Source organism: Cucumis sativus, chromosome 3, assembly GCF_000004075.3.
Source record: "Cucumis sativus cultivar 9930 chromosome 3, Cucumber_9930_V3, whole genome shotgun sequence".
Classification (NCBI taxonomy): domain Eukaryota; kingdom Viridiplantae; phylum Streptophyta; class Magnoliopsida; order Cucurbitales; family Cucurbitaceae; genus Cucumis; species Cucumis sativus.
In genome coordinates this window covers 8,190,122-8,208,404 of record NC_026657.2, presented here as the reverse complement: position 1 = coordinate 8,208,404, position 18,283 = coordinate 8,190,122, and the positions used below count along the sequence as shown (strand labels likewise).

At 30.6% G+C, this 18,283-nt stretch overlaps 1 protein-coding gene and 2 long non-coding RNA genes across 4 annotated transcripts; all 3 read left to right on the top strand.

The window, feature by feature from the left end:
- The first annotated feature begins 5,056 nt into the window (after positions 1-5,056).
- Positions 5,057-6,985, top strand: LOC116402609. The gene is made up of 2 exons (XR_004215054.1): positions 5,057-5,434; positions 6,559-6,985. It is a non-coding gene; the product is annotated as an uncharacterized LOC116402609 (long non-coding RNA).
- A 2,119-nt stretch (positions 6,986-9,104) lies between these two features.
- LOC101221897 (serine/threonine-protein kinase BSK2) lies at positions 9,105-13,316 on the top strand. 2 transcript variants are annotated; one of them, XM_004133899.3, is made up of 11 exons: positions 9,105-9,698; positions 9,821-10,041; positions 10,209-10,344; positions 10,800-10,933; positions 11,081-11,186; positions 11,337-11,422; positions 11,625-11,810; positions 11,928-12,086; positions 12,167-12,280; positions 12,428-12,716; positions 12,940-13,316. In XM_004133899.3, the coding sequence occupies exons 1-10, from the start codon at positions 9,617-9,619 to the stop codon at positions 12,677-12,679; spliced, it is 1,476 nt and encodes a 491-aa protein (XP_004133947.1). In that variant the 5' UTR covers positions 9,105-9,616; the 3' UTR covers positions 12,680-12,716; positions 12,940-13,316. The 2 variants fall into 2 exon arrangements, with proteins under 2 accessions (XP_004133947.1, XP_011650819.1); XM_011652517.2 differs by having other exon boundaries at positions 9,107-9,698; positions 12,954-13,316.
- Positions 13,317-14,705: 1,389 nt separating this feature from the next.
- LOC101220015 lies at positions 14,706-17,315 on the top strand. Its single transcript, XR_968898.2, has 2 exons — positions 14,706-14,859; positions 16,772-17,315. It is a non-coding gene; the product is annotated as an uncharacterized LOC101220015 (long non-coding RNA).
- The last annotated feature ends 968 nt before the right edge of the window (positions 17,316-18,283 follow it).

Below are 18,283 nucleotides of genomic sequence, written 5' to 3'. Positions count from 1 at the left end.
CACATACACTTTTCAAATATACACGTAGATAAAAGAGTTACCATACACAAAAGTTAATAAAACTGTTAATACTCATTTGATGCCGCTCTCAACATTAATTAGTTATTACATTTTTTTATAATTGTTCGATGGTTCAACTTTTATAATTGAAACTATATGTTGTCATATTAGTTTTAAAGGTGATCTTTAAATACAACGAAAGTTCAATAGATGAAACCTCGAACATAAAATGTTACCCTAAAATTTGGTCTTGGGATGGAGACCTAATTTGTTGGGATGGAGACCTAATTTGTTGGATCCAAATCCAATAATATCATACACACAAACGTCACATTTAGCGTCCCAATACACTGTGCTCTACATCCCCTTCACTGACCTCTAAACAACAATTCCATATTATATTGTTTATATATATATATATATATATATATGAATATTGAATGTGTTAGTATAATTACAATTTATCTTGTTCTATTGATCCCTTCACTAAACCTTTTCAACTACTATACTAATTTATTGAAAAATTTAGCTCAACCATATAATAATTGATATATCGTTATAGATTATTGTTATAAAAAAACGTAACAAATTGAAGTGGGATCTAATGTTTCAACAACATGTAATGGATCAAAATATCCCATCATATTGCTTTAGGGTCTCATCAAATAATTCGTCCTTATAGAAATGAATTGTGTTGAATAAATTTATTGAAGAGAAATTTGGAAGAGATTTTGTATTATTAGAAACAAGTTGTGGAGGCCGACTTCATATAGGACAAAGAAAGGAAGTAATTAGGTCTCAAAGTTCAAATTGTAGTACTTAATATAGATATATATATATATAGCACTTGGGAGACTTGGAAATGTGCTTAATTGAATCTTATTATGTATATGGTTTTTTTAATATATAGTCTCAAAAAACATAGACGTTTATGAACATAAGTTTGATATTTTTAATATGTAGAAATTATAAAACAAAAACATAGCTCTTATTTTTTAATAATAATAATTTACACATATATAACTCAACATATATAAAAGTATTACATATATCTAAATTTGGTGTAGGGGTAATATATTTTTATTATTGGTGTGAAAATTGACATGCCAACTATATGTTGTGTAAAAAATGTTCGTAATGTGACCTATTATAAGATTGATGTGTGTTGATTAAGTAATAGAAATAAAATATATTCAATTAATGACTTTAAAAAAAAACTCGATTTTATTAAATTAATATCCTTTTTTAGTGGTTAATTTACCTTAATCTAATAAAACATTTTCATAATTTTCAGACTTATGGTTAGATTTGGTGGATGATTCTTCAATTCTCTTTTATTTTATTCCTTCTTTGTGATTTTTTCTTTATTTTTTTTCAACAACATTCTTTTAAGCTATTTCACTATTGTTTAAATATTCTTCTTAATTTTCCTCATATATTCGAGAATATATGTCAAGATCATTTAAATGTCAACACAAACGTTTATATTTAGAGTTTTTTTTCATTGTCAAAAAGAATTACACGATTGTATATCATGACCTAAACGATTGTAGATCATTCAGCTACACTATAGTACACGATGTTTAGAAAGAATACTACTCGTAGGAGTGTGTGAACTTAGATTTTTCATATTTCTATTATAAGCTTGTTAGGCTTTTTTCGTTTTCGAAAATTTGTTCATATTTTACTAGTTTATTATATTTTTGAAAATACCATTTTTTAATTCATTAATTTTAAAATACAATTAGTCTAGATGTTTAATGTATTTAATTACATGTTTGTTTTTATATATACCAAATAAAGTGCAAAAACCAAGTGGGTCACTAAAAACCTAATAGTATTATTAAATAGTGCATGGGATTGGTTGGATGGATAGCCGACGTGGCATTTTCGAGCCGATGAATTGAGTTTTTTTTGTTAATTTAATTAAAAATGAAAAAACAAAAAAGAAAAAAAAAAGAAGAAGAGACAATGACTTAATAAAATATTTTTATATCAAATAAAACCTCCCCACTTTGTTTTAGTTGCTTACTTAACCTGTTTCCACTTTCATTAAGATAATTATTTATTGTTATTATAGTAATTAATGACAGCCTTCTCTTTTTTAATTTTCCACATTTTTAATTAATTTGTGGGCTCTTCTTTTTCTTCCCAATTACTCCCATCTTGAAATTTCAGATTTAGATAAATATCTTCACCTATCATGAATTCATGTGTAATGGAGATAAGTTCAATATAAAAATTAAGGTAAAAAAATATTGTGTTTGTGGTATATTTTAATTTAATTGCTTTGGTTCTTATACTCTTATTTGTTTAAGTTTAGTTTATGTAATTTTAATAAATTTTTAGTTATTCAACAAATTTATCAAAATTAATTAAATAATAACAATAATTCTTATGCAAAAAAATTAAAAATGTTGGTGTGTGATTTTTTTATTATTTAATAATAAAGAAGCAGCATGGAAGCTACTAAAATAAAAACTATTTATTTAAAGTATGATATTAAACTTGGACAGACACTAAATTTGAATAAACTTCTAAATATAGGAGAAAAATGTATGATATATATAATTGAATATAATATCAAATTAATTCGTTTTCACCCATCAACTTAAATTTTGGGATAATCAGTGTTTTGAGATGGAATTGGAGAGCATGTGATTAAAAAAGATCACGTGTTTAGACCCTTAAACTTTCGAGTTAATTAGTGATATAAAACTACTTGATATGTACAAATAAAAGAACTCTCGTGAATTTAAACAAGTCAACATTAGCATAGTCATTACTAATATAAATTTTTTTGTGCTGTCGAGCATATATATTCCAAAGTTACAAAAATAAAAAATGGACTGTAAATAGATCATTATTGATAAAGATTGAGAGAAAATTGATGATTTGGAAGAATAAAGTTGAAAGTTTGTGATTATTGTAGATTGTGATGGTATATATTTATGTTAATTATGATACAATAGTCAAATGTGTATTAATTTCAACTTAACTAATTTCATTCGCCAAACTCAATCTAATTCAAATTAATTAGTGATATGAGTCAAGTGAGATATAAAATAAATTTAGATCTCTATAAATATACGTTTAGAGAAACTATGAGTAAATTGTAGCAAATAAGAGTCCAAAGCATTAAAATTAGCTTAAACTAACCTCTAATTTCATCATTAATCCTAGACATATTTAGTTAAAAGACATCGTGGATTATTCATTTTATTTAGTGCGTCATCAATTCCTCGTAGAAATTTATAACTACGCTAAAAAAAGAGCCAAACTTAAATATATACAAAATTACAAGCTATTATTACTACCGCTACTAAGTACTACTAAGTATCTCATACAAATAAAAAAATTCCATTATCTTAAATACAACTCACTTTGCAAACTTGACTCATTAAATAATATCGATATATCGATATTAATCGATAATAAAATGCATTAGAAAAGTTCGAGTATATATCCTATTATCAAAATGCATTAAACTTTTATATCAATTAATTAATCACTCGTCAAATAATTGATAAAGTCCATTTTAAAAATACATCAACATAACCCAACTTCTACGTAAGAAAATAATGTTGATTGTGATAAAACACTCACTCTATCATGACGAGTTGTAGTTATCAACAATTCAATAAAGAAATAAACATGTTAATTATTTTCCAACTATAACACAGCTTCTTCATATCTCAAAATACATCAATTCAAATTAAAACCACAGTTATAAAATAATACACAATTTGTGTTATTATATTACAAAAGTTTGAGTATACATTTTTCCTATTTAATATTAAATTCACTAATAAATAAATAAACTTAAGCAGATAAATTTAACAACTCTTATATACAAACAAATGTGTTGAGATAAAGCATACACTCTATCATAACAAGGTGTGGTTATCAACATGCAATAAACAAAATTCAATTATCTAACTTTTCCAAGCTTTAAATACATAAATCTAAAAATTAATTTCTATAAAATAAAATCCACTTGATACTATACGTAAGCTAACCGAACGTCACTATACTATAAAAAAAGTATAGTCGCTTATTTTGACCCATCAAGTAGTTACGTTAGATATTAATCAAGAAGAAAAATACATTGCAAAAGTTTGAGTCTCGAACTCTCTAATCAATATTGAATTATTTATACATAAGTAGATAAATTCAAATATAATTATAAAAATGAATAAATTAAACAACATCTATATGATAAAATACCCATACTATCTCATAGCGAGTTATAGTTATCAATATTCTATATATAAAAAGAAAAACATACGTTAACTATTCGTTCAACCATTACGCAACTTTTCGAAACTCCAAATACATAAATTCAAATGATAAATTTTTTATAAATAAAGCCAGTTGTACCATACGTAAGCTAACCCGAACGCAACCAGAAAGTTAGTTTTAAAAATGGTTTAGGTATATATAAAATTAAATTAAAGACTGGTTTTTGTGTCTGTTTAATGGGAAGTGATTATAGAAATTAAATAAACTGGAAAGGAATAAAAAAAAAGGTGAATAAATTAGGGCTTAAAACGTGGGAGCCACGTCCCAATTCTTTGCATTCTTCGACAGTCCCAGTCGCCTATTACGTGGATTTCAACTAACAGTAATATTATTTTCTAAATATTATATATAAGTTTAAGTACCAATTTTATATTTTTCTAAAAAAAACTAATTTGATATTGAAGAGTTCAAAATGGTTATTTGATAAAAGTATGGGAAAAGAAAATGAAAATTTGATTTTTATATTTTAGGTTTTTATTTGTACATTGAATGTTTAAATTTTGTTTTAATTTTAGTATGTTAAATACATAACTTTATTGGGATTAATGTAAATTAATTACTTTGAATAAAACTTTAAAATTTTGATAGCTAATGAGAAAGAGAATAATATACATTAGTTACATTTTTGGGAATGTTGAAAATTTAATATAAAATCGAGAAAGGATGGTAAAAAATATAATGTTTGAGAAAATATTTATAGTTATTGAGCAAGAAAAGACTAAATTAAAAGTATAAGTTTTTGGATTGGGCTCTCAAAATCAAATAAAAATGTATTATTCAAAATGAATATTATATAATTTAATTTGAGGCATTTTGTCGAACACATTCTAAGCAGAGAGTTTCAGAGAACAGTAGAGAATCCAATTCCCTTTCAGATGCTTCTCTACAATTGATGGTGCGATCCAAGTAAGCAAGATCGGCTTTAATGGCAGATTGGGCAGCTGCCCATTTGCCCACGGGCAGTACTCTGTCAGTGGGTTGTCGGCGTTCAACATCACCGGCTGAAAACGACGTGGTGTAGTGTTTCGTATTGGGGGCGTGCGGTATTTCTGAAAGAAGCCGGCTCATTGGCGTGTATTGGGGACCAGCTGGAAGAACGAAGAAGCTGAAAAGAAAAGCGTCTTATCGGAAGGTAAAGAAATTCAATTCGTCTACGCCTTTAGACGCCTACCAGGTGTTCGACGAAATGTCTCTTATAAGTAAACTTAAATATCTTTTGTTTTTCTTTTCCCTCTTTTCTCTGTGTGCTTATCAGCTGGATTGCATATCTTTCACTGTTTTCTTGCCTTTGGCCTTTTGTTTCACCAACTTGTTTTTGGAACACTTTACTTTCTTTTTCTTACTGGTAACTTCACTAACTTTTAACTATAAAAGTAAATGAATTTTTGTAAAAGACGGATTAGATATTCTTAAAAATTTAGAGATACAATAAATTTTAGATTTCAAGGTTCTTTACTTTGATAAACACAAACCTACAAACTTTAGGGATTAAATTTGTAATTCAACTTATAGTATGAATGTCTATCTTTTAACTTAGCTTTAAAAAGTTTTCACTTTTTTAATAATCTTGTCATTATAATATAAAATCTATACATTTAGAAAAAATCTTTAAAGCAAATTGTTTCTACGTAATTGATAATGATAGAATGACAAAACCTCAACAAAAGTCTAGGATATTTTGAAAGGTAAGAACCAAATAAGAAGAACCAAATAAGATTTAAAAACTTTGTTATAAGTGATGTGTGTGTTTTTGATGGCTTATTTTTGAGTGGAAGGCAATATTTATAAAATAGTTAGGTTTCATCATTTGACTTTTTGACCCAAATGACTGAATAAAGAAATGAACAAAAATGGTTTGGGGGTTTCATTTCTCAAGCTGGATTCATGTTTTCTTTTTGTAAAAGCAACCAATTCAGGCAACTTGTTGTTGTTGTGCTATCATTAGGAAGAAGATTACCATACCCAACCACTTAGATGAGATTACCAGCTGGCTTGTATTAAATAACTATTATTTTTTTGTTTGTTTTTCTTCTCGGAATTACGTAGTTTCTACTTATATATGAATTAAAAGCTCAAAAACATTATATATCATTCTTTGACGTGTCTCTTTCAAACATGTCTAGTTCAACTTAGTAGACTATATTTGTGATTATCTAAAGTAGTTCGAATGGGTAATTACTGATGTGTATGTAAACATGTGATTACGATATGACTTTTATAACGACGTTTCCGTGTAATATCTAACTTTTAATGTAGGTAAGAGAAGTGGTATGTTGTGGGCTCGTTGTGAATGGTGATTGAACCTATCTCTCTCCCAAGTTGACTGTTTTGAATTTCTTTTTGTAAAAGAGATCTTTCATTGTCTTCTTGTCCACTTGATGAGTAGATTTGGTCTTTTGTGGAGGCATGGATGAGAATGTGTTTATCCCTTAAAAGAGTCAACAAGGAAAAACACGTAGGAATTTTCCAAGCAGGGGATGTGTTGAAATTTATACAAAAGTGAAAGAAATGCACTTTTAACGTGTCTTTTTTGTTTGGCCATTTAGATTTGTCTTCATCAGTGAGTATCCATATCAGTTTACGTATATCTCAACTAATCTCATAGAACAATCTATCTGTCCCTGTAATACAACATTTGGGTGTAAGAAAACCTATAGTAAATTAATTTTTAGGTTACTAGCTACGGTGGATTGAATCCCTAAGAGACTGTACATTATTTTTTACCACTAAATCACTTGTGATGATTCTTTTAAAAAAACAATGTAACTATGAAATCTACTTTTGAAATCAAGTTGAGTTTTCTACTTATCTTTTAGGTATATATATATATATAAATAAATTAGTTGAGTTGTAAATTAGTTGGCAAAAGAGACTACCGATATCATTAGCTCTAAATCCTCAATGCTTTAGTCTCTAAACTACTTTAAATAGCTTCCTAATATAGCAAATAAATTTGGCTCCTTTTCTTGTATTGATGTTTTATTAGTGTGTGTCATTTTCTTAAATTCTAAAAATCAACTTTTTCTCCACATAGATTCGATCTAGACGTTAAAAGATAATTTGTTTAACCTTCTTATATTCACTTTATTTGATTTTTCCTCAAATAATTATAGGGAATAAACATGCTAATTTGAGGTATTTGGTAATAGCTTTGTATTTTTAATTGTTTATTTATTGTACAATATTTTCATCTTTTAAGAAATAGGGACAAATTTCAAGAAAACTCCATAATCCATGGAGAAAGCAAAGTTCTTAGCAAGTCACCAGAAATTCATCCACTTTACAATACATATATATATATATGAACACACAACAACAACAAAAATCTAGAACATATCATCTAATATATTTCGTGAGAAAATAAATTTACCAAATATTTGGCACAATTATGTCAAGAAAGAAGGTCCCACTTACAAAATTTTGTTAATTTAAAACAATTCATATTCATATAGATTTGAAAATAAAACAAGAAATTCATGAATTTAGTTCATGAAGCTGCAAATTTATGAGTTTAATAGGTCTTTTTATTTTTTTTTTCGGTAGTTTTGTGAATTTTAAAGAATGTTGAACAAAAACAAAGATTTATTAGACTAAATTTCTTATAAATTTACTCAATTATATATATATATTTGTCTTTTTATTTTTCTTTTCAAAAGAAGTACAAAATTTGGTCCAATTTGTTATATTTTGAAAAGAAAAAAAGCTAATTTCAGGGACAAATTAAACTTTATAACAATCACTGTATAATGGAATTAACATCAACGAGTTCATCCGACTTGGCTACGGCCCATAATATCGTTCATGTCGGCTAGGCTATAAAAGCTCTGGGCCTAAACACGTAACTAGTATTGGGCCTTTTGGCCCAAGTAAAAGGAGAACAAATTGTTAGCTGAAGGTTCGATCCAATTCCATGGCGTTTTTAATGGGGATTTGGAAATATGTTGTTTTAACGTTATTTTTTTAAAATATTTATAACTAGTTCATTCCAAATAAATAATTTAAAACGTTATCTTAAGAAGCATGATTGAGCAGATAGGACGTGTAAGAGGTAAAATAAAAACTTGTAACATGACCCATCATCAAGTAACATACACTTGTACTTCTGCCTAGACCTAGGAGGCATTACAAATGCCTCTAATAATGTCGATTTGCCACAAGTCTATAAAACTAGTACATTCAATAGCAAAAATATCACTAGAAAATAAAAACAACTTCGCTACCGATTATGTATGTCATATATAGGCACAATAAAATAATTTACAAACATTCTTCCTTCTTATAAAATGGAGAGACAATACCTTTGTCATAGATGCACAAACTAACTCAAAACTCTTCACACACTTCTCCGAACATTAACTTCAAACACATACATAGTTGAACACTAACTTAGTGTTTGTGAAAGGTTTGAAGGGAACTATGAAAGGCATTTTAATGGCTTTTCACCTCATCTATAAGTCACATGTCAATAATAATTTACGTATTATATAGTTTTAAAGACAAGTGGTCCAAACTCTCTTTATGTATTATATATCCTACTCACTCAAAATATTTAACTAACCAGGGAAGATAGATTAAATGTTATATCAATCCTTTTGCAATACAATCATACCATACATTATTCAATATTGATAACAAGGTGTGACAGAAAGAGAAGGAAAATGAACAGTCCTTTTCCATTAGACTGACTCTATTTTTCAGCAAAGAAAAGAAAAGACATGGGCAACCAATTATTGCATCTTCATTTTGATATCTCAAACCATTCTTGTCACACACACACACACAAAAACAAAAAAAAACAAAAAAAAAAAAACCCATTTTGCAGTCTGAAATTTCATTTCCAATTCCACAATAGAAAGAAAGCAGTGGTAATGTTCTGTTGAATTTTGGCGTTTCCACTTTTAGCTTCCTCCTTCCCCATAACCATGACCCGCTTTTTAATGGTGATCAATTCCTTCTGTGTTTCTGTCTCTCCTCACATGTTCTCTCTCTGATCATCACGTGACTCTCTTCCTCTCTCTCCTCCTCCTCTTCTCCTTCCTCTTCTTTCTCATGGATTGACTACTGAACCCTTTGTGTAAAGTCACACTCTCCCAAGTCCACCCCTTTTCATGCTCTTTCTTCCTTTTTTCCTTTAACCCTTTTCCAAATACTTCTTCTTCTTTTTGACTTTTCCCCCCATTTTCCCCATCTTCATCAAAATCTACTTTCTACTTCATTTTCACTTCAACCCATTTCATTAACTCACTCAATCTTCTTCATTATCTCATTCATTTTCCTTTTTTCCTTTTCTTTCTCTCTATGTAAGCTTTCAATCATGGGCTGTTTTCAGTCCAAAACCATTCATCTTCCTTCCCCTGATGATGACCCTCCCCCACCTCAGCCCAAACCAGATCCAGGTATGTTTCTGTCTCTATGAGCTTATGAATCTTCATTTTCAGTGTTTTTTCATGTGCTGATTTGTGGGTCTGTTTTAGTTTTTTGAGTTGTGGGTTTTGTGTTTTTTCGTGGGGTTGTTAAGCTAATGGTGAAGAACTTGAAGAAGGGCAAGTTCCTGCATTCAAGGAGTTTGAGTTAGTGGAGCTTCGAGCTGCTACTAATGGCTTTAGTTCTGAGTTGATTGTTTCTGAGAGTGGAAAGAAAGCTCCTAATGTTGTTTACAGAGGGAAGCTTCGAAATAATCGATTGGTTGCCATTAAACGCTTCTCCAAGGAGTCATGGCCTGATCCTCAACAATTTGTGGTAATCCACTGTTTTACATTTTTCAGTTGTTGGGTTTTGAGTTTAAGCTACTATCAATTTTTTTTGGTGTTTAAGTGAAATGGGGGAGGATTCTTCTTCATTTTGGATTGATGCATATTTGAGTTCTTCTTGTGTCGTGTTTATTGGTTGCATGTGATTTTGAACAGACTGAAGCTTCTGGAGTTGGTAAACTGAGATTTAAAAGACTGGTTAATTTAATTGGATGCTGTGCAGAAGGGGATGAGAGGCTGTTGGTGGCAGAGTATATGTCTAATGACACTCTCTCAAAGCATCTGTTTCATTGTATGACTTTATTCTTTTACTTATTTCTCTCTTCACTTCATTCACCTTTTTCTTTTTTGGTAGTCCGTTTTACTTATTTGTTATCTTTATGTCCATACAAATGCATAATACATTTTGGGAAAAAAAATCAGAGAAGGCACTATCTATACAAATACATTTTGATTTGAAATCTATTTTAATAATAGTTGTGAATTTTGTGCTGATCGTTTTTTGTATACTTTGTATGACATGTTTGATTGAGCACAAGGGTTATATCGAAACTAACACTTTGTGTGGAGGGGAAGTAGTAAAGAAGAAATGAGTAGTTTTTCAAAGGGTGTATTGTTTCCATTTTCTTAGAGGGAGGTGACCAAGAACGTTGTTAGTTGATATGTCATAGAATTCTTGTTCAGTTGAACTTCAGGATTTTGAGGATTTTCCTGCTTGTCGAATGATTTTTCATTATCATAATGCAGGGGAGAAACAACCATTTCCTTGGGAAATGCGAGTTAGAGTTGCGAATTACATAGCTCAAGCCCTTGATCATTGCAGCACAGAAAACCGAAAAATATATCATGATCTAAATGCATACAGAGTTCTTTTTGATGAGGTAGACATTCAATGACTATCATTGTTTCCGTTAGCATTTTTAGACTACCACTCTGGTCTGCAGTGGATTATTTATTCATCAATGCTGAGCAATTTGATATTGACAATGAACTTTCTTTATCGGTGGGCTATAACTTTCTCATGTCAGGATGGGGATCCTCGGTTATCCAGTTTCGGTCTGATAAAGAACAGCCACGATGGAAAAAGCTACAGTACCAATCTAGCTTACACTCCACCAGAGTTTTTACGAACAGGTATGCCATTAGAACATCTTTGCTTCTCACCGAGTTCTAAAATCCCACGTAAACTTTGTTGGGTACCGACTTCTAAAATCCCATGTAAACTTTGTTGAGTTCGTTCAAAGTGATTCTTTTGTAAATTCTATTTAATTTTGTTTCTTTCAGGCAGGGTCATACCAGAGAGTGTGATCTACAGTTATGGAACCATTTTGCTGGATCTTTTAAGTGGGAAGCACATTCCTCCAAGCCATGTACGATCTTTTGTCTCCTCCGCCCTTGATTGTGTTCATTATATGCTGAATCTTATATATTGAGTAAACTGTCACTACTCGCCCCATCTAGTGGACAATAAGTGATTGATTGCTTCTTGAGCATATGAAGTTTATATGAAATATGTGATTCTATAGAGTGATTTTTGCAACCCCTTACTTGATCACTTGGATAAATGCACAGGCATTAGATTTACTAAGAGGGAAGAACTTGTTGCTGTTAATGGATTCATCTTTGGAAGGACAATATGGAGATGATGATGCAACCCAGTTGATCGATCTTGCTTCCAAATGTCTACAATACGAAGCAAGAGATCGACCCGATATAAAATTCGTTCTTTCAGCAGTGGCATCTCTGCAAAAGCAGGAGGTAAACATTTAAATGTCGTAACTCAACCTGATAATTTTATCAATGGTGTTGTGTTGCTCTGATTTTATTTGTTGGCAATCAGAAGTTTTCTCAACAGTAACATACTTGGTTTCCTAGGTTGCGTCACATGTACTGATGGGTTTGACAAAAACACCAGTGGTGTTGCCAACTATGCTTTCGGCACTCGGAAAAGCTTGTGTTCGGATGGATCTTACAGCTGTGCACGACATATTACTTAAAGTCGGTTACAAGGACGAGGAGGGCGCAGAGAGCGAAGTGCGTTTGTGTTTTTTTGTCTCTGATTGTGGTATTTATGTATTTCATGGTAGTAAATACTTGCTTTATTCAATTTGCAGCTTTCATTCCAAGAGTGGACTCAGCAAGTGCAAGACATGTTAAACACGAAAAAGTTTGGGGATATTGCATTCAGAGACAAGGATTATAAGAACGCCATTGAGTACTACTCAAAGGTGCTTTCTACTCTCTTGACTTCATAGCTCAGATATGTTGTTACGACATAGATAACATAGCGGCTAGTTCTCAAAGCCGTTGAAATTCAGGACTTAGTTCTTTGTTCATGTCAATGGTTAACATTATGACCATCTTTGAAACTGCAGCTAGTATCAATGATGTCAGTTCCTTCTGGTACTGTTTTCGTGAGACGAGCGCTTTCCTACTTAATGGTTGGTCAACCAGAACTCGCATTGAGAGACGCCATGCAATCACAAGTATGCTTGCCCGAGTGGCCGACTGCCTTCTATATGCAAGCCCTTGCACTCTCAAAACTAGGAATGGAATCAGATGCACAAGACATGCTCAACGATGGCACTTCCTTCGAAGCAAAGAAGCAAAACATCTGGCGCAGTTAAATGGGAAGAGATCCATAGAAACGACTTTTCGACCATGGTAAGTGCTCACGAACCGAACATTTTAGCTTGAGAAATAGTTTCAAATCTAGATATGTATAAAACCCTCCATATTGAAACAGAAACTTCTTGTGTAATGTTATTATATTTCTATATTCACTTGCAAATTCTTATTATATATCCATCCCCATGTTAGATCTTTGACTTTTTGAGGGTTTTTTTTTCTTTCTTTTTTTTAAAAACATATTTTAAAATTGTTTTAGTACTTCATTAATAGGAGGGACTGACTATGAGCAAATCAGAGCTTCTCTTCAACTTTTTAACAAAGGAGAAGACAGAGCAGAGAGAAGGAATAAACAAGCAGAGCCATAAAGGGACAAAAATGATTTAAACACAGAAGTGTAAGGATTATTAAATATATATATTATATAAAATTTATATTTATATATATATATAAAATAGTTTAGAGGGTTTCTATATAAAATTGATGGTTTGCAGGGATGTTTTTGCAATTTATCCCCTAAATTTAGTTTCAACTCTCTTTTATTCCTTGAAGAAATAAGGAAGTCAGGTATTTTTATATGCTTTAAACTTGGGCATAATATGTTACTTAGCTTCCAAGAAATATCTTTTTTAGCAACTCTTTCCTTTAAAGGATATTAAAAATGAAATATAACAAATATAAAAGTTGCTAATATAGATCAGGTTCTACTTCTACATTTACTTTATTATATGCTTGGTATTTCATTTTTGTTCTTCAATTGTAGTCTTTAAAAAGAAAAAAACAACTAATTTTCAAACAGGAAAATCAGAATGTTGTTACATCAATTTATCAATAATGTCATCTTCAATTTTATAGAAATATTCATAGGAATATCTGTTAACTAATATATAAATATTTTATAGACTTCAAATATAGTAAATAAATTAAAACCATAGCAATTTTTTTCTTTTTTGCTATTTACAGACAATTTCTCAATATTTTATAACATTGGTATGTCTCTGAAGGCATTGAAGTGTTTATTATAATACTAATAAGCATATATTTATATATGTAATGTAAATATAGCTGATGTGATTGTTTCTCAGTCAAATAGCTTCGAATCTGATGTCAATATAATTTAAATTAATGGAAGTTCAAATTCAAATTTCGAATATATACACACAAACACATACATACACACATACATATATACATACATACACACACATATATATATAATTTAATTGAATGAGAGTTATTGAAATGAAATTGAAGAACTGAACAGAGTTCTCTAATTTGAACGGGAAGCAGGGTCATCGGCAGCACGGCTATTCCGGGCTTTATTTTTTCATTTCTGTCATCCACGTGTGGCACGTGCAAACTGTTTTTTAAATGACAATTTTATTTTTATTCTCATTTCCCACCTATATTTCCGCCCAAATTAGCTTTCCCATCAATTAAATATTTCTCTCAAAGTTCTTTTTTTTTTTTTTAATTTAAAAAAGTTATAGAAGTAGTCAAATTTTATTTTTTTTTACAAAAAATCATTAAAGCAATTTTAGTGGACATTATTTAATTTAAAAAATCAACTATAAATTCTCAAAGTTTTAATTTACTATTTAATAGAGTTTTTAAAAGAAAATTGCAATAATATTTATAAAAGTGGAATTTTAAAAAGTAACAAATATTATAAAATATTTACAAAATCCACACTACAGTTGAAAGTTTGGCTATAACTTATAAATATTTTAATTTATTTTGCTATTTTTAAAAATGTCTTTATATTTTATATCATATTTTTAGATTTAAATATTTTAATTTATTTTAGTTATATTAGACTATATCCCTTTTACGAAAATTTCCAAGATAAGAAGTAAGAAGAATAGCATTTTAACAACTATATATATATATATATGTATGAATTAGATAGGAAAGAAATTGAAAGAGTAAATGAAATTATATGTAGGAATATGAAAAAAGGAAAATCAAAAGGACCGCGTTCCACGATAATAGGGATTAATTCAAAATTTTAGACATGGCCCACATTAAATACGGAATTTCCAATGGATTTCGCAACTGTATATATATATATATATATATAATGTGCTGTGTATTTATCTATCTATCTATATATATATACATATTTAGGGAGTCGTTGATCCGATTTCAGACACTATTACGCGTTACCCGCTTTCTCTAGGTATTTCCTCTCACCCCTTTTCAGTTTTTCTCTCCTTTTTGTTCTTTTCATCCATTATTTTTCTTTTTTCTTTTGTTTATTTTTTGTTTAATTTGCTAATGATCTTTGGTTTTGATTTTGTTTTTTGAACCTCTTTGTTTTAACCTCTTTTTTTCTCTCTTTTATCGCCATAGGACTTGGGATTCGTACTTATTTAAATTTTGACTTCCTTCTTAGATAAAGGGATTGATAGATCATCCTGATTTTTTTTTTTTTTTTTTTTTTTTTTAAATTTTGGCATCTATTCAATCGGTAGGTTCTTTGGATGTAGGAAGATGGGAAATCGTGGAAGGTGGTGTCTTTAGATTGTTCAAGATATGGGGTTAGATCTAATTAAAAGTTAGTGTTTAATTGGAATTAGGTGGCGTAGTTTTATAGAGTTCTTGAATTCATTCTTCTGGTGTATTGTGTTCTCTTGATATTGGACAATCATTCTTTTGGAAATTGGAATCATCATACCTTCGCTCTGTCGTAATTAATCTGGGAATTTAGCTGCGGTGGTATGATTTTTCTTGATATATGCTTAAAATAGCAAGTGTATTTATTTCACCATATGGTTAATATATGTGCCTAAATGTTTGGGGAACATTAGCTTTTTCCGACGACAACAAGAAACCTTTGAATTTGGCTGATTCTAGTGTCTCTTCCTGCTTGGGGGGCGTATTTTTATATGCTGTTCCACTGTAGAGATGGGGTATATTTTTAATGTAGCGGACTCTACAAACTATTAGTGGATATAACATAATCTATTTAAACCTGTGACTAAAACACCAATCAATTTCATTATTTTAATGCAGGGTCGTTATGGTTGTCTGACTAGATTATGTAAGTTTCAGATTGCTTTTGACATGGCTTGGAAAAATACAGAGAATCATACGTGTAGGTCTCGAGGGATATGTATTGTCACGATAAGGTTTAGAAACTATATTTGGATTAAGGTTTTTTAGTCTTATTTTATCATGTTATCATGACAAAAATAGGCATGCCATTATTTTCTTCTTGGTTAGATGGGAATAAATGGAGTATTGAGTTAGTTAATAAGCTGGTTGGTTGTGTTTTTCTCTCACTCTGTTATTCGTTGCAGTTGTTTCTTTTATCTATTCTGCCTTATGCTTCCTCTACATTATAGTCCCTAAAAGAGTTCGAGATGATCAAAGTTCATGTTCCATATAAGTGATCCAGGGATTTTTCTGCATTCAATTTAGGAAATGAGATTAGAGTGCACAATCTTACTTGAACAGGATTTGTTCTATAGATTGGACATCTATGTCCTTAAGTTCTAAGGAAATTAGATTAGAGTGTATTAGAACATTCAGCTTAGTTTAAACTTTCTATGGTCAAGGTTCATACCTCCTTTTATTGTCCTTCAGTAACTTTTTTGATCGGTTTGGTTTTTGTACTCTGGTTGAGTCAGGTTGCTGTTAGAATAATGATTCTTCACTTTTATCAAGTCTTGGCTGAGATGTAAACAATGATGAGTGCAACATAGGATAGAGTACCTTCCTAGTTTCATGGGTATTCTACTTAAATCGGCTGTTCTTAATTAACTATTATATTATGCTTAAGTTTTTCCATGCAAAATCTGCACTAAATTTGAATGGATATCTAAACATCATTCACTTGTTTTGTTAACTGCAATCAAATTATGCATTCCTTTCCTCCCATTTTATTGGCCTTGTGTGCCTGTCTATATGTGGTGGAAAAGACTCTACATGGTAGGTCCTTCGAAGTTTATATTCTATGAAAAGGGGTGTGATTGTGTTTTGGAAATTTTGTTCAAACAATTTGTTGTCGTACGATACATTTCTAGTGCTGTAAATATTTCATTACATTCTGCACTCTTGTCTTGAATAACATAGTGAGCTACGTGCAGAAAATATAAAGGAGTGTCATTTTATGGATACAACAGTACCTGGAAGAAATGCTCCTGAGGAAGTGACTCGTGAGTCGCTTATCTCCATTTCTTACGAGGAACCAGAAACAGTTCTCTCTTCAAACCAACCATCTGAAAAGATTAGTAGGGAAAACATCAATCTGGCCAACGGGATAAACCACAATCAGATGGAAGGGAAAGAATACGATGGAGATGAGAAATTCAGATCTGAGCTGATTGCAATTTCCTTCCTTGAGTCGCTACCTGAAACTGGAAGTGTACCTGTGGCCGAACTCAAGGGTTAGTAGTGCCTGGATGTCAGTTATAATAGTATACCTTATGTAAAATTGATACGAAACTAAGTTCATGTACGCGTTGTTTGGACTGTAGAGCAATGTGGTCCGTGTTCCTTTGTTTTTGTAACATAAACTCTTTGCACGGGTTGTTTGTTTGTCTGTACTAATCTTGTGGAAACTCATCGTTGTATGAGCCCAATGAATGAACTTGCGAACCCCTTGGTATACTCAGCATTCTCTTCCTTTTACATTTGTGTCGCTCTTAATGTAATAGTAATAACCATACCGTAGTGCCTGAGATATTGTATATAGGTTATACACTGGATGTTCATAGTTTTCAACTAATTATTTGTTTCAAGTAGTTTTTAGTTGAATATTGATTGCGTTTCGTATTTATGCTAACTATTCAGTTAGTTTAGTTGTCTTGCAGATTGATGGAGAAAGGTTCAACAAAATGAGTAATGACATATCTAGAGGCTTTCATCAAAACTGACAAAACGTAACTGTTCAGTTTTTACTAAGGTTTTGGTTCAATTTTGGATTCCGTTTCAAATCTAAAACCAAATCAAACTGTTTATATTAAAGATACCTATAAAATCGAGTCGAATTGCAACTATTCGGTTTGAACTGAATACACCTAATTAGATTCAAAGAAGTGGTAGAGATAGAGGTTTGATTCTTTGTCAAAACTACTACTCAACAAAATGGAATTGTAACGTATAGTCGTGAATTAAGTCAGAAATGTGGTGGTGGTGGGTCGGTCATTATAGATGAAAACAAGAAGGGGTTTTAATTGCATGTTAAAAGGCCAATCAATGAGTTTGGAGAACAAATTCAGTTTAAGTATTCTGAGGCTGTATATATTGTTGGGATTTGAACCAAACACAAACAAGACAATTGGCTTTCATGATTTTGTACAAATTGGGGAGTTAAGAATTAATTTGTGCCTTTTTGAGGGTTTTAAAGTCTAAATATGGTGAAGTAAAGGGGTATATTTGACAAAAAAAAAAGTAAAAAAAAAAAAGTGAAACATAGGTTTAAAAGAAATGCAACTGTTTGACCATAGGAAGTGTGGAGAGCACAATTGGTAAAAGGTGCAAACTTATTGCTCTTAGGGCCAATTGTGGGATGTTCCACCATATTGATTTTTATCATGAATATGGTAGATTTTAGGTTTAAATAATTTGATATCCAAAGTTTTAATAAAACGGCTAAA